This window comes from Sinocyclocheilus anshuiensis, unplaced genomic scaffold (genome assembly GCF_001515605.1).
Source record: "Sinocyclocheilus anshuiensis isolate Anshui unplaced genomic scaffold, SAMN03320099.WGS_v1.1 scaffold846, whole genome shotgun sequence".
NCBI classification, from domain to species: Eukaryota; Metazoa; Chordata; class Actinopteri; order Cypriniformes; family Cyprinidae; genus Sinocyclocheilus; species Sinocyclocheilus anshuiensis.
This window is the reverse complement of record NW_015540906.1, coordinates 149,052-166,567: the sequence shown is the minus strand read 5'-3', so window position 1 is coordinate 166,567 and position 17,516 is coordinate 149,052. Positions and strand designations below refer to the sequence as shown.

The 17,516-nt window shown below is 41.0% G+C and overlaps 1 protein-coding gene across 2 annotated transcripts in view; it reads left to right on the top strand.

The window, feature by feature from the left end:
- The window catches only part of LOC107689138 (neuroligin-3-like), a 183,917-nt gene extending 167,146 nt beyond the window's left edge, over positions 1 to 16,771 (top strand). For both annotated transcript variants that reach the window (XM_016487047.1, XM_016487046.1), the window contains 2 exons: positions 14,329 to 14,935; positions 16,283 to 16,771. In XM_016487047.1, the coding sequence (XP_016342533.1) occupies positions 14,329 to 14,935; positions 16,283 to 16,528 (853 nt within the window). In that variant the 3' untranslated portion in view covers positions 16,529 to 16,771. The remainder of the gene's footprint in view (positions 1 to 14,328; positions 14,936 to 16,282) is intronic.
- Positions 16,772 to 17,516: the final 745 nt, after the last annotated feature.

Sequence of the window (17,516 nt, the reverse complement as noted above, 5' to 3'; positions counted from 1 at the left end):
CGACTCATTCAAGCGTTTATCGCTGAGCAGGACTCCACAGTCCTGGACTAGTAAAGATGATCCTCACCAGAATACAGCCCTCCGTTTGAGAAACACCCAGTGTGTTATTAATCCATTATACAACAGTTCGTTTTGGTTCTCAAATCTGATTGGTTGAGAACCATGCGATATTGTACTGGTATCGCCACAGGAACGCCCTTTCACCGCCTGTATCACTCCGCTTCCAGTATTTCTCACAGCGAGTGTCATGGCGGACACCCAAATCCACTAAAATGTAAAAATAATACTGTTTTTGTGTCACCGAATGTAGTTTTAAGAGTTTTTTTAGGCGATAATGTACTTGTTTAGACTTCAAATTTGTTAATAAAGATAACGTCTATTTGAAAATTTGCTTCAGCGTTTTCAGAGACGTGAGTTCCAGGGCGTCAGCACCAGAGCAAATACTTTCAGCTGAAGGCAAAATCTCATCACGTTATATTTTATGTAACTTTAATGCTGTATATTAGAGCATGGCTTTTATGATGGCTGTTGTTGTTGTTTACTATTCAGTAAATAATATTTTATATACATAGTAGTATTTAGTATTGGGAAACAGTGTGTGTGTTCGTGATGGTGTCAATTTTATATTGAAACAGACTGAAACGGAAGTTGTTTTTACTTTTAATAACAGCTTGTAAGACGTAGTTAACAAATGCAGTGAGCAGCGCTGTCATCGGAAATCATCCTTAACAGATGAAAGGACAGTACGACAAAGATATCGCTTTCCTCAGCGGACATTCAAACTAATTTTTTATTGTGAATATGTGATTGAGCTGAAGAATGAATGCTGTATCAGATGCAGGTAATCACACTCACTCAGTCCATCTCTCTCTCACAATACTCTACATAACACAGTGAGCTTTTAATTAAGTAATACAATAAGCTTTTAATGAAGCAGCTCAACGTTCCTTCGTTACTAGTTCGAAAGTGACGTTTTCGAATTAGTAACGGAGGCTTCAGCTCAGCTGTTAAACTATCAAACTGAGATTTGAATCTGTGGCGGAAGGAAGTAGTTCCGCACAAAAGGGTTTTTAAAGACACTCCGTTGTTGTTTTTCTTATATATTTACACTCGTGCCGTCGAACTGTTGTATAAAGGCAATATCACTCTCGTACTTGAGCAATACCGGCTCTATATCAGCGGCTGATATAAAGCCGGTATCGCTCTCGTACTCGAGTGATATTGCTCATTTGAATTATATTATTATACAAATATTAAAACCCGTATTAAAAGTTATGTATTACATTAAAATGAAATATATCTGGCATAAAACCTGACAAATAAATATGTGGATTATTTGCTGTGTATACTATGTATTGCCTAATACGTGCAACCGAAAGTGTGAAAGCTAATGAAATGTTATATAATTATTAACATAACTATTAGGTAATAAACAAATATTTTTTGCCACATTAGTAAAAAGCATAAATGTATTCTATTTGTAGAGGGTTTTATAAACAGGTGGTCGGTTTGACAGCTCTCATAATGTGTTGAATCTGTATAAAAATTGTAAAAAAAAAATGACTTTAGGCGTTATTACATATTTCTTACACCTAACAAGTCTTTTTGGAGAAAAGTCAAATTGACATTTTATATGTCTTTGGGACAATTATTCAAAATCATTAATCTCTGAAATGAATGGAAGAATAATGGTAAAATGCTGCCAAGTTAAATTGAATTCAAATCTCAAAGGGTTTTAGACATTTTTTTTTCTCAGCTGGTTATTAACAGTAAAAGTGGTGCCGTCGAACTGTTGTATAAAGGCAATATCACTCTCGTACTTGAGCAATACCGGCTCTATATCAGCGGCTGATATAAAGCCGGTATCGCTCTCGTACTCGAGTGATATTGCTCATTTGAATTATATTATTATACAAATATTAAAACCCGTATTAAAAGTTATGTATTACATTAAAATGAAATATATCTGGCATAAAACCTGACAAATAAATATGTGGATTATTTGCTGTGTATACTATGTATTGCCTAATACGTGCAACCGAAAGTGTGAAAGCTAATGAAATGTTATATAATTATTAACATAACTATTAGGTAATAAACAAATATTTTTTGCCACATTAGTAAAAAGCATAAATGTATTCTATTTGTAGAGGGTTTTATAAACAGGTGGTCGGTTTGACAGCTCTCATAATGTGTTGAATCTGTATAAAAATTGTAAAAAAAAAATGACTTTAGGCGTTATTACATATTTCTTACACCTAACAAGTCTTTTTGGAGAAAAGTCAAATTGACATTTTATATGTCTTTGGGACAATTATTCAAAATCATTAATCTCTGAAATGAATGGAAGAATAATGGTAAAATGCTGCCAAGTGTAGAACCGTTAAATTGAATTCAAATCTCAAAGGGTTTTAGACATTTTTTTTTTCTCAGCTGGTTATTAACAGTAAAAGTGTAATACATTAGCACCCTAATTCATTTATCAAGTGTTAACCAGTGGCCATTAGTCCTGCAGAAAAACAAAAGATTCCAAGAACCTTCTTCACATTGATAACTGAATTGTCGGCGCATATCGCCTTTGTTCAGGCTACAAATGGACCTCAAATGCTGCCGTCTGCATTTCTATAGAGATCGAAGAGCTAGCATTTGATGGACAGGGGCTGTTTCCTCTATATTTTTCTACTGTGTCATTCAGCCTCCAGTCAAACAGCCCATGCTGTGCTGAGCCAGAGACATCGCTGAGCAGAATACTGTTGTGCTTTTCCTTTTGTCCTCCTATTTTCTCTGCATCTCCCTTCATGCTTTCTTGTAACAAGAACACAAGCTACTCTCAGAAATGCTGAGGCCTGCTGGGATAATTCCAGATATATTTCTCTTTGAAAAGTCCATGTTTTTTCATGATGCTATCCCTTGCCAAGATATTGGCAATTCCACTCAAAGAATAAAACATGATTAATCAATAATCAATAAGCCACGATTAATAAATAAGACTTAGCTGCGCACGTGCTAGCTTGACCGTAATCGCTCAATGATTTGACAACCTGCATTTCGTGTTTTGTCAATGCATCTGTATTTACGTCTGTCTTATTGAAATTCTGTAGCCTGTTCTTTATCTGAATGGCAAGCAGATGCTCATTAACTCACACTGTCTTGTCGTATCTGCCTCGTGATTGTGAAAACAAAAATAATAATTTCAGTGCTGCATCTTAATGAGCGGTTTCCCTCACCGCTACACCCAAACAGAAACAGTCTCTTGAACATCAGTTGACCCTGCAACCAAGGCCAGGTCTATCTCTTTCTCTGTCTTTGAGCTAACCTGCTTCCCGCATCCGCTTCTTTTGTCATTCCTAGACCTCAGCGAGTCCAATCGAGAATAAAAGGGGGTTATTTTGTTTAGCAGTCTTCTCAATTAAGTCAGCACTTGATTCTGTAGGAATCATATACTGTTGGCAATATGCAGATTTGGTTTGGAGAAGGTAAGGAAGGATCCCTGGATGCTCATGATGAAGAGGGCGCGCTGCATGTCAAATGTAATGAGTTGAAGCATCATCAGAGGAGAGCTGAGCGATCATCACTCACCTCACCCATCCGATCAATAGCAGGCATAATGAAGAGTGCACAGGGGCCCATGTCCTGCAGCTGCCTGTATTACTTCAAAACCATTGCCTTCTTTTCGGCTTGCTGACGGAAAATCTCCCTGACAGTGATGTAGAGATGTTCTGATACATTTCAAGATCTTTTTTGCGCATTATGGTTCAGTATTTGAGCCTCATTTTATCAAGTCAAGTCACCTTTATTTGTATAGCACTTTTAACAATACAGATTGTGTCAAAGCAACTTTACAGTATTAAATAGGAAAATAGTGTGTCAATAATTCTAAATGACGATAGTAATCACTCAATTTTCAGTTAAAGGCAGTTCATCATTGAATTCAGTGATGTTATCATCCAGCTCAGTTCAGTTTAAATAGTATCTGTGCAATCAAGTCGACAATATCGCTGGAAATTAAGTGTCCCCAACTAAGAAAGCGAGAGGCGACAGCGGCAAGGAACCAAAACTCCATCTGTGACAGAATGGAGAAAAAACCTTGGGAGAAACCAGGCTCAGTCGGGGAGTCAGTTCTCCTCTGGCCAGACGAACCAGCAGTTTAATTCCAGGCTGCAGCAAAGTCAGATTGTGCAGAGGACTTCCCGGTTCCCAGTGTCCTAATTAATGTAGCCTAAAAATCCTTTAACGGATTTGAATATTAGAAATGTGTTAGTGTGTTATGTGTAAGCCAGGTTAAGGAGATGTGAATTAACGTTTCTGCATTTGACATTGAGAGCATAGGTCGTAATTTAGATATATTTTTGAGATGGAAAAATGCAGTTTTACAAATGCTAGAAACGTGGCTTTCAAAGGAAAGATTGCTATCAAATAGCACGCCTAGGTTCCTAACTGATGACGAAGAATTGACAGAGCAGCCATCAAGTCTTAGACAGTGTTCTAGGTTATTACATGTGGAGGTTTTAGGTCCGATAATTAACACCTCTGTTTTTCAGAATTTAGCAGTAAGAAATTACTCGTCATTCAGTTTTTTATATCGACTATCCATGCCGTTAGTTGTTTATTTTATAAACAAATAAACACTTTAAAAAGTGTTGATTGCCCATGTAAAAGTCACCATTACAATGCTGTGGTTGGATGACTGTTTCTGAATACATTTGAGTGTGCTGCTATGCAGTTGCTAGGGTATCCTGGATATTTGCTAGGTTACTGCCTTCTAAGAATACGTTTTAATGAATTAATACTTAATATGAGTCCTTATTGCAGAAATAATACACTTTAAAAGAATATAGTGTGAACTGAATATAATTTTTTCGGGAAACTTAATTGAATGTTAATTACAATTAAGCCAATATTTGTTATAGTTTATTATATTTATCTTAAAAGCAGTTAATTGACCTTAAGTACATCAGTATACTGTATGTAATTACATAATTTTATTATCCTTGAAATATTAAATGTCTACTGCCCGAATGTACTGATAAGCATTTATTATGGTAAATTAAAATATGTCATTTCTATTGAAACTTGTCTGTTATATGTTTGAGGGCCAAATACCGAAGGCACCTATCGTATCTGTTAGTTTTCTTCTTCTTCTACTTTGGAAGCTTATGGCAGCCCAGAACTGCTGGCGGGAAAGTTATGAAATTTGGCACACAGATAGAAGACGGTCTCATTATTAACCACAGCAAATTTGGAGTCTCTATCTCAAACTCTATAGCGCCACCAACAGGCCAAATTTGTACTCGTATTGCTGCTAATAACTTTTGAACGGAAAGGTCTAAAAGCAAACTTCTTTTTTCCCTTGATTTTTTGGCTCATGCTGAGTCGAATGCAAACCACAATTTACAATTCTATGTGTCAGGATTTTTTGCAATTTTTAATTTTACAAAACTCTACTCTACCAAAATTGGCTCAACAGTTAAAATTATACTTTAAAGTACTTGTGTTTTCTATGTTAGTCAACTTAGTAAATAAGTGTACTCATTTAAAACACAACAAAATATCATTAAAAATTCATAAATTAAAAGTACTCTTAATTTGTAAAATGTGTACTTCAAAAGTGTATGTAAGTTTAAGAAAGTGTAGTCTCTTAAGTGGTCTTTTATTTCATTTATATTTTATGCATGTAAAAAAAACTTTTAAGATTTCTCTACACGCTACAAGTACACTACAAGTTTACATTCAATAAAACTAAATTCAAAATTGCATTCAAAATGCCATTATGGAACAAAACCCTATAATTCGTTGCATAAAGCAGTTGATCCTGCTTTGACTATTTTCATTGGTGGAGCAAAAGTAGACAGGTATTGTGTCTAAGATGTTAATTATTCCTCAATATTGTGTTAAAAAATCTATATAATAGCAATTTCATACTCACAATCATGCTTTTGCTGTAAATATCATCATCCATTCACATTCCTAACCCTAAGCATGAGTAATAGTAGCCTTATAAAACACTGCTAATTACCTTTCCCTTTCAGTCGGTCACTCTCGACGTCACGTCGGTGACCAATGAATTGTGCAAGTGTCTGATAAAGCCACAATACCAACTCTGACGACGTTTAAACGTTATCCCTTTCTATATTTTTTCCTATACTTCAGTGCTTAGTGTTGTGCCGTTGGATTTTTTTAGTTATCAAAACTGTGACACCCCCCCACCCCTGCCACTGCCATACATTATGGTTTTGTGAAACGCCGCCACTGATCACAGAGTGAGCATAAAAAGGCAGCCGGTGCAACACATACCAGCTTTCGCTTCGGAGCTGAGCGACAACATCATTCTGCTCCTACCAAACAGCTTCATGTGTGATGAGTCTAGCGCGCACTAGGGAGCTTCTTGTGTTGGCAGACGGCGCTTCAGCGGTGATTGTTCCCGTGTCGAGTGGGTAACGCACTTCAGGCTGCACTACCCCCTGTCGTGCTGCAAGCGGCCATCTAACCTGTGCGTCTCAGCACATAAAAAAGAGCCTTTTCCTGAAAGAGCCTTTTTCTCTAAAAGAGCTTACACGGGTGCGTCTTTTTAAAGATGCCGTTTTACCCGTGCGTTTCTGGATGCGGTCGTTACCTGGCACCGGGTGATGGTCACGATCGCTGCCTCACGTGTCTGGGCATTAAACACACTGAGGTGGTGTTTGTGGATGAGTCATGTTCCCATTGCGGGAAGATGACCCCTCTGCCACGATCTAGTGTTCGTCCTGGCAGCAGCCAGGCGTGGACTACTTCAGGCAGTAGCACGGGCGGTCTGAAGGTTACAGTGGTGGCAACCCCCTCAGGGAACCACCCCTCGGGGGACCATCGCTCCTCTAGTGCTTCGCAACCAGTTAAACCGCCAAAGGAACGCGCTGGGCCCTTTTCAAAGAGCGTACCAGCGACATCTTTTGTTTTGCTCCTCCTGATGACAGGATGTCGATCACTGCATCGGAGGGAGAGCTCTCTGGAGAGGAAGATTCGGCTGTGCTGCCGCCCTCCGGGACAGTGGCAACGCCTGAATCAGATCAGGAGATGTTGGCTATGCTTTCCTGGGCCGCGGAGAGGGTAGGGCTCGAGTGGAAACCACCACGTCCCGAGCCCTCGAGGTTGGACAATTGGTTTCTCGGGGTGGCTTGCACTGGTTCTCAGCACCCCGCCCCCGTGCCTTTCTTCCCGGAGGTGCATGAGGAGCTCACCAGGTCATGGACGGCACCTTTTACTGCCAGAAACCGACCTGCTGGTTCCTCCTCCCTCACCACCCTCGACGGGGGTGCAGCTAGGGGGTATACGGCGATCCCCCTGGTGGAGCGGTCGGTAGCGATGCAGTTGTGGCAGCCCCGTCCATCCAGGCCCCCGTCAAACCTGGCGGTAAACGGAAGAGCAAGCGGCCCTGAGACGGGCGACCCAGAGATAGAGGGATCTGCTCTTCGGGAGATGGTGAATGCACCACTCCCTCCCCAAGAGGAGGGCCGGGTGGAGAATCTTTTGTTTTGTTTTCCCCCGCCGTTGGTCTCACGGATGATGGCACCCAAATTCTCGACAAAAGAATTTCAGGGGAACTGACTGTCTTCAGAAAAGTTTACGTGGTATTTTCTTTTAATCTTGTCTCTGTAGAGTTCATATTAAAGCAGTGTTTCAGTGAAGTGCTGCTTTGTTTACAGCGGTAACCAATACCTGTGACGACAATACTGTTATACCGTGAAACCGTGATATTTTTGCTTAAGGTTATCATACCGTCAAAATCTCATACCGGCCCATGCCTACTCAGACCCCTCTTCGGTCCCTGTGTTCCACCTCGCTGCCCCACTGCGGGTATGGCGGTGGTTCCGCTGGTTCCGCTTGCACGGTATCTGGTGCTTGCACTGGCCTCCATCAAGAGGGTAGGGGACCTGCACGCATTTTCAGTCGACGATTCGTGCCTAGAGTTTGAGCCGGCTGACTCCCAGGTAATCCTGAGGCCCAGGCCCTGCTATGTGCCCAAGTTTCCTACTACCCCCTTCAGGGATAAGGTAGTGAACCTGCAAGCGCTGCCCCCAGAGGAGGCAGACCCAGCCATAGCTTTGCTTTGTCTCGTCAGAGCCTTGAGATGGTACGTAGACCGGACACAATGCTTTAGGACCTCAGACAAGCTCTTTGTCTGTTACAGAGGCCGGCAGAAGGAGAAGGCCGTCTCTAAGCAGAGGATGGCCCACTGGATTGTTCCTGGGCGCTGGCTCGTGGCGCCTCGCTGGCAGATATTTGTAGAACTGTGGGCTGGGCAACCCCCAACATGTTCGCTAGATTCTATAGTCTTCATGTGGAGCCGGTATCCTCCTGTGTTCTCACCTCAAATGGGTAGAGGCACTGAGAGGGCCCGGTTTAGTGTCGGCTTGCTAAAAATGCTCCAGAGTGTCTATAGCCTCAGAGCCCGTGTTTCCCCGGCAGACTTCTGCCATTTCCAAGAGGCTTATAATCACCTCTAATTTTCCATATGCACCTAAACGGTTGTTCATATGTGTAAGTGCTTCCTAAACCTCCTTCGGGAAGGATGGGGCTTCTGCAACGTTCCTGTTCCAGGTGGAACGGGTACGTTTTCCCAGTGTTATCCAATCTCACTGAGTGGGTAGTGCTATGACAATGGTGACTTGTCTTCTTGTTGCGAGCCCCGGCCTACACCAAAAAGGGGCACAGGCGGCTCGCACAGGACACTGGAAGGGGCAGCATCCATGGCGCTTTAGCAGGGATCCCAATTCTTCAGTCACCGACGTGATGTCAAGAGTGATCAACTGAAAGGGAACGTCTCGGTTAAGTGAAGGAGGGAACGGAGACGTCACATCCTGTACCACTGTCGCTCGGCTCCGAAGCGAAAAGCTGGTATGCGTTGCACCGGCTGCCTTTTTATGCTCACACTGTGATCAGCAGCAGCTGGATGCAATCATCACACGCCCAAATTCGTTTAGTTTACACTCGAAGGGGATTGGTCTAAGCGAGATCCCAATTTGTCGGTCACCGACGTGACGAGGGTTACATACGTAACCGAGACGTTTTTCTTGTTTTGTGAGGAATTGAGGAAGTAATGTGGAATTAAACATTAACCAGCCACTGACTCTCTGAACTTTAAGCAACAGCAGTTTAAACTTTATGGGCTGAACAGCAAGGTTCTTTGAAAGCAACCTCTCTCTCTCTGTCATGCTGTTTTATGTTATATATTCTATATGCTGACCTTGAGAACAGCAAAGAGAGATAAGAAAAACTAAATATAACACTGCATCTTTCAAAATCGAAGCCAGTTGTGTGTGGACCTTGAAATGCACCGTAAGATGAAAAACTACATGAAGCAGTGCACACTACCTCCTGTATTTATAAATACAACCTAGATAGAAAATTTTAAAATTAAAAGTGCATACACTACCTTGAGTTAGAATCAGTGCTATTCAGTTGAAGATTGAGTTTTCATTGAAATAAGTGACCCTGACCAAAGCACGGTAAGACACTGAAGTGGAAAGAGGCTTTTATGATGCCCTATTGGATTTGGTGTCTCTATGTCCACAGTCATCCAAGCGCTGCAAATTAGACTGATGAATAACCAATGCAGCCCCGTCGAATGAACTCTGACTCGTTTTCACCTTGTCATATTCATTAGATTTATTCTGCTATGACTGCTATATGAAAAAAATACCTTTTAGGGTTTTTTTTTTTTTTTTCATTCTTTTAGCGTGGGTTTTTCCAAGAGTGGAACTAATTCTTCTTTCTTACCTTTCTTTCTTTCTTTCTTTCTTTCTTTCTTTCTCTATGTATGTCTGTAAAGGTGAGTTTTTCTGTGGCTTACTGGCTGAATTCAAGAGTCCAGAGTGGTCATGAAAATGATATGCATGACCACTGATCACTAGCATACCTCTCCTCAAAAAAAAAAAAAACATGATTTAAGGTATCATTCAGGTCCGTAAAAAGTGCACAAAAGTTTAATGCTAAGGGGTTTTGAAGTACAAACAATTAGCCTTAACAAGCACCACTAATTAAAATAATAAATTAATAATAATGGGGAACCAGCTTATTATACATTACTGACATAGGTCTAGTTACCTACTGTAACAAAGGCAGTGAACTTGAAGTTTATTATACAATTATTATGTATTATACAATATGCCATGGTCAAAATCCAAATATTCAATCAGGGTTATTATAGTTAACTAAAACTAAAATTTAAACCTTTTTTTTTTTTTAAGTCTTTTATTATCATTTTTATTATTAATAATGAGAATAATAATAATAATAATAGTTTTAATAAATCAAGTTAAACTAAATGAAAAAGAGAAATGTTGCCTTAGCAACTATCTGAAATAATAATAATAATAATAATTTAACAAAAATGCAAACAAGAAATATAAAGATGAAAATGAAAACAAATTCTAAATATTAATAACAAGTATAATAGTATCTCAATGATAATAAAATAACACTGGTCCAATAAATGAGGCTAACAGATCCAAAATGACAGACAAAACATGGACAAGAAACCTTAGACAAGAAGCCTTTTTAATGGATGTCAATGAAGAAGAGTCTTCAATACTCTAAATGAACTGGCTTTGTGAGGAAACAACTCACAATCGACAGACTTTTTGGCTAATCTTCAGTGTTTTCCAGTATTCCTTCTCTTTTTGAGTTTGTCCCTAATGTTGGAAATCACAATTCTAAGCTGTCAGATTTGTGAGTTTATGTTTTTGAAATGTAATTTCCTCTTTCAGATTGCCCATTATTTGAGATTGCATTCATGTGCATATCACAAATGGTGCTGTAAAGGTTGCACGCTAAAACTGAATACCTTGTGCTGTCTGGTAGCACTACAGGCAGTAATTATTCATCTTCATTTACATCAACACATTAATCTCGAGCTAAACCCTCACGTGTGAAACACCCACACAAAGTATGTCATCAGTGCAGATCAACAGCCTTTGAAGACACATCTAAAACATCACAACTGACCTCAAATCAGCATTGAAAACCCAGCCGCAAACACAAATATGCTGTGTCCTGCAAGTCGGTTGATTGACCGTTATGAGACGCGCGGTGATATTGAGATTCTTGAATGCCCCAGGTACACCGACTGCCACTCGCACGCCACGCAGCAAGAATTCATATATATGCTGCGCCGCTGCGGCTTCATTGATGTCCTGTTCTCTGGCATGTTGCACCATGGCAGATCAATATGACCTTACCTCTGCTGCCTGCTTCTTTGAAACTTAATTACTGATATTCAGCTACAAAGTCATCATGGTCCGGCTGCCAATATTCATTGGGGATCATTATCAGCCTAATAAAACCGTTATTTATTGGCTTCTAGCTGACATTCAACCTATCTCCATTTACTTCTCTGCTTGCAGAGGCACAGACAAGAGAAAAAGCACAAAAAACATAAAAGCATGTTATTTGTCTTTAAGCTAGCCATATTGCATGTTGTTATTGTGGTGTTTGTGCATTTTCTGATAGGACTCGTTCCACAGATATGCAAAGGTGCTTAAGAACCACTGGCAGGCAGACAGTATAAGGACGGACAGCTGCAATCTTGACTTGTTGTCACGTTTCATCCACTGTGAATTACAAAACATTGGCGACAGCGACTGTCCCTACAGTAGAATTGAATGACTTGCTCGAGGGCACACCAGTGATTTTGTTTAGTTCAGTTTATTTGTTTACAGGGGCAATGCACATTAATAAGCATGGCTGTAAATGTGCCAGAATTAGCCAAAGCGGCTATTTTTCGTCTTATATCCTTTCATGGGATGTCTCTTCGTTAGATCGAGTCTGAAACATTGTTGCATTGTTTCATCTAGCAGTGTTTTATCACAGATGAGGGGTCAAGGTTTAGCTGGTTAGCATGTCCCTGTTAGCTCCTGTTTGTTGAATCATACCATGTGGCAGCAAAAAGCATATTCCTTCATTGACAGTCATTAAAAAAATGACTTCTGATAAAATCATTATATTGCTCTTAAAAGCTTAGGATAGTCACGTGTGGAGCTAAAAGACAACAAGTAGATGTGATTATTTAGATGCCATATGTTCATATAGACGATAACTCCATAGTACCGTGGAGATTGGACACCACCTTGCTTTGCCTTCTGTGAGCTTGTAATATCAGTTGGAGAAACAGTGACCCCTGGAGGCTAAAGGGTAATACTACACACACACACACAGACACGAGGGCCCTTTGCCAGCTTCCCTCCTTTAGCGTTTAGATTAATATGGTCCACTTTCTATCAGCAGACTTGCTGTTAATGCAATCTGCACTGCTTTCCCAAAGCAATTAACGGAATGGATGCACTGCTGTTGTTTTATCAAAAACAAGTTGCATCCTGAAGCACATCTCAGCTGTTGATTTATTCATTTGTGTTTCACTTTAAAAGCCTCTGGCCCATCTCATTTTTATAGAGAATGAGCCGAGGATGCGTGAAGCCCAGCAGGAAGAGGTGCTTAGAGATATGAGCTGTAACGTAATGTCACACTGAGGAGAAATAGAAAATGATGATTCGGAAGAAGTGCCAGGAAGCTTTATACAAGAAGGTGAAACAAGACAGATAGTAGTGCAGTGATGAGGAGGAACGTCGGTGGACGTAATATTGTTTTGTTGATTAGTGCAAACTCCAGGGGTTGATATGCGAAAGGATGCAAGCTGTTTGTGTCTTTATGCATGCTTAGCCTGAGCAAGACGGAAGGTGTCGATTTAGTGAAAAGAAAGATTGTAAAGTATGATCATGATAATAATGTGTCATTTAGTAGACGTCTTAATCCAATTGTTCTGAAAGAGTCAGTGTCCAGTCCTGCTTCTGGAGGGCCAATGTCTTGTTGAGTTTAGCTCCAATCTGCCCAGAGACACTTCCCTGGAAGTTTGTAGTGATCCCAAACTTGATTAGGATCGGAGCTAAATTCTACTGGAATGTGGCCCTCCGGGAACAGGATTAGACACCCCTGCCTTACAGTATCCTGAGGTTGAGGATTGCACAACAAATGGTGAATTTAATGGGAATGAACCAACAACTTAACAAGGATAGTTGTAATAAAAATTCTGCTATCGTTTTCTCACCCTCATATCATTCCAAAGCTGTATGGCAGGGCTGTCAAATTCAGTTCTTGGAGGGCCACAGCCCTGCAGAGTTTAGCTTCAACCTTAATTAAATGCACCTGATCCAGCTGATCAAGTCCTTCAGGCTCATTTGAAAACTACAGGTATGTTTGTTGGAATGGAGTTGGACCTAAACTCTGTAGGACTGTGTTAGACACATCTGCAACGTATATGACGTCCTGTGATTTGCAAAACACAAAAGGGGATGTTCTGCAGAATTTCACAGCATTTTTGAGCATGTTGTATGGACTACATTTATGGTACCTACTCACTATGTAACGATGCACCCCGAGCCAGTTGAAAATCTCTGAAAATATGTGACGATTCAAGTCTGTTGAGATGTCAAAAGAATTTTGATATAATTGGGGGCGGGGGTTTATGTGAATGGATCTCTGAAGGGAACTGACTGTCTTCGGAAACATGTAGATGGTATTTTCTTTTCATCTTGCCTCTGTATAATGCGCATTAAAGTAGTATTTATAAGCGCAGCACTGATTTGTTGACAGTGGTAACCAAGGAAATGCCGTATTTGTCATGTATGTCATAAGTGCCTCCTGAATTTGCATCCTCACGCAGCCCGTCTGCTTTTATGTAATTATGTAGCATAATTTGTCAGAACAAGCCAATTTGCTTCAAATGCCTTTTCTGTACAAGGTGCATGTTCTGCTTGAAACATGCTGATATTTCTTAAAAAAAAAAAAAAAACAAGCTAAAAAAGGAGAAAGAGCACAGGCAAAGCCTTAGTTTGTTTATATGAAGAGATTTATTTTATTTATTTATTTGGGACTTTTGTTTTAAAATTTCACTTTGTTTTTGTTATTTGACATAGATATTTAAATTTCACAAAGAAATATGCATTATTTTTTTCTAAAGAATAATAAAATGACACTTTTTCATTTATACATTTTGTATTTAAAAAAAATTGTGAGAAAATCGTATCTTGAATCACATTGCATTGTGAGTTGAGTGAATCATTACATCCCCACTGTATGCTTTCACTGAAAAAGAGCAGCATAAATGTTCAGAAAAACAACTTCTTTTGCATTCCACAAAAAAAAATAACATCACACAGGTTTGGGAACAAATATATGGTGCATAAATGATGATAGAATTTTCATTTTTGGGTGAAGTATTGCTTGAACTCTAGCAATGACACTTTACATGAAAAACCTTCTCAGCTTAGTTCATTTATTCATCTTCTATCTGTTTTGCAGAGATCCCAACAAACCAGTGCCTCAGGACACCAAGTTCATCCACACTAAGGCCAATCGCTTCGAAGAGGTAGCCTGGTCCAAATACAACCCGCAAGACCAGCTGTACCTGCACATCGGCCTCAAGCCACGAGTCCGGGATCACTACCGCGCCACTAAAGTGGCGTTCTGGAAGCACCTGGTCCCTCATCTGTACAACCTTCACGACATGTTCCACTACACCTCCACCACCACCAAAGTGCCACCGCCCGAGACGACTCAGAACTCACTGTCCACCAAACGTCCCAACGGCAAAGCCTGGCCGTTCAACACCAAGCGGCCTCCGATGTCTCCAGCCTACAACAGCGAGAGCGGGAAGGAGCAGTGGAACGGAGAAGAGGAACCAGGCCCTCTGTTGGTGGAGAACCCACGGGATTACTCCACCGAGCTGAGCGTAACCATCGCAGTGGGAGCTTCTCTGCTGTTCCTCAACGTTCTGGCATTCGCCGCTCTGTACTACCGCAAGGATAAGCGCAGACAGGGGCAGCACCCGCAGCCCAGCCCTCCACGAGCCACCACCGCCAACGACATGAACCGGCACGCCCCTGAAGAGGAGATCATGTCCCTGCAGGTCAACCAGACGCACCATACATAATGTATATTAAAGTAGTGTTTATAAGAGCAGCACTGATTTGTTGACAGTGGTAACCAAGGAAATGCTGTATTTGTCATGTATGTCATAAGTGCCTCCTGCTGTCAGAGAGTGAATTTGCATCCTCATGCAGCCCGTCTGCTTTTTATGTAGTTTTAGGCCCCGATCAGACAGAACGTGTTTTTTTGCAGTGAGAGGCGCCTTTTTTGAATTGTTTTCTATTGGCAGTGAGTGTTTTGCATGCTGTTTATGCGCCCCGGGCGCCTCGCGTTTTAGCCGCTTGCTGCGCCTCCTGTTTTTGCAGGAGCGCTCTGAGTGCCTGACGAGCGAGCGTTTTCAATTAATTCCTGTGGAAGTTGAGCTTAAACACGCAGTGAACTTCGCGCGGTGCATTATGGGATTGAAAGTGGCGCAGAGAAAGCATTGAGAGCATCCGAGAGCGGCAAAAAAGGTTGGGCATTCCTCGACTTTATGCAAATATCGAGCGAAAAATGCCGGTGACAACAATCGTCGTTAAAAGAAGAAGAAGAAACGCAAACAGGGTATAAACCTAGTTCTGTCATGACAACTCTCGGAGGGATTGGCATGGTAATGTGTGATAATGATGTCATTAGGTCAGATTGAGTTAGACTTATCGGACTGCGCCATCTAGAGTTTCATGCCAGAACTTTGTATTTTTCAGAGGTGTGCTCTGCCCTAAATTTGACACGCCCCAAAGCAGTGGCGTTGTGGTGTTGCCAGCGGCACTGAGCGCAGATTTGATGCTGTAGTGGAAACGCACCGTAAAGTTGAAAAAAAAGCAACTCTGAGCAGAAAAGCACCCAACATCTTTTGGGTTTTTTTCCATTGTCCAATCGAATGAATGGAGAGGCGGGCCTTCCATTGTGGTGATGAAAGTTTACCGTTGCTTAGAAAGTCTGGAGAATGCAATGATGGAGGAGAAACTTTTGGTGTCTGTCGTGGGTTACCAGGAGCTGTATTTTTTAAGGTTTTTGCTAATATGACAGTTTACTTCACAGCAAAAACCAAAGATTTTAGAGCGATCACACTGTAGTCCTTTGATTAGACTGATAGGACAGCTGATTTGGTGGTTGCCTAGCAACATAAAATACTGCAGCACACTGATCTTTTTTAAAAGTCACCAAAAAAAAAGGCAGTGCGGTGCGCCTCCTCGCATTTTCAGACCTAAAAAACATGTTCCGTCTGATTATGTAGCATAATTTATCAGAACAAGTCAATTTGCTTCAAATGCATTTTCTGTACAAGATGCATTTTCTGCTGGAAACATGCTGATATTTCTTTAAAAAAAACTAAATTTCCGTGCAGGTCAACCAGACGCACCACGAGTGTGACGCAGGGCCACCCGGAGACCCCTTACGGCTGGCTTCGCTTCCCGACTACACGCTGACTCTGCGACGCTCGCCTGACGATATCCCGCTCATGACGCCCAACACCATAACCATGATCCCCAACTCGCTGGTGGGCATGCCCAACCTACATCCGTACAACACCTTCACAGCTGGCTTCAACTCCACCGGCCTGCCACACTCCCACTCCACCACGCGTGTATAGCTTTATGGCCATCCAACAAGAGGGAGGGACGGGGGAAGAGTCTTTGGCTTCAATGAAAACACTGATGTGAGAGGAGGGGGTTCAGGACGATGGCGGAAACGAAAAGATTTGAATAGACTTTTGCAAAAAGCAGTGACAAGTTCTTTCCAGATGTCAAGTTGTGCAAACCTGCCAAAACAGAACTGCTCTCTTTCCTTTGAAAAGGGACGAGCGTTTCAAGCAGTATTTTTTCTAATCATCGTTTTAAAAGAGAAGAAAGAAACGCCTTTTTAAGCAGAATCGGGCGAATGGAGCGATCACTTTTTTCTTGAATAAATAACAAAAAAAACAAAAAACAAAGGAAAGTGCATTTTATTTCCCATCACAGTCTTTTGTGGGAAACATGTTTCAAAATAATGGCCTCTAAGGTGACATCTGCATTATATTGTTTGCTTTGCTTTTCGATTTATTTTCAATGCCTTATAAAGAGCTGTTTTTTCACTTAATTTGACGATCTTTCCCTGAGATGTGTCTGTGTGGAACATAGTGATCTGACTCGAGCGGCTGGATTCCAGGAAGCATTAGACAGACGACAAATATGGAAATGGTGGATTGAAATGGTAACTGCAACTCATTTTCCAGTTGCATAAGCTCACATGTGGTGTTTTAACTTTTTTTCTTGGTTCCACTGAAAGTCTTTTGTTTGAAACTTTTCAATTGGACAAGACTGGAGATAAAGACTTTACTGTAAGAAGTTACTGTAAGTGTTTTGTTTAAAGAAAAGTGCATCTTTTACAACAAATTTATCTATCGGCTCCTGTGTCAAATTCCCATGAAATGCACACTTACACACAACGCTCAGAGCACTGTTTGACTGGTGTGTGTGTGTGTGTGTGTGAGAGAGATTCTGGGTGTGAATGGGAATATTTGAGTTGAGTCTAATTGTGTGTTGAATTGCCTTTGCCATGTTTTCTGTTATATATTTGTGTAATGGGGGTGGGGGTGGGGG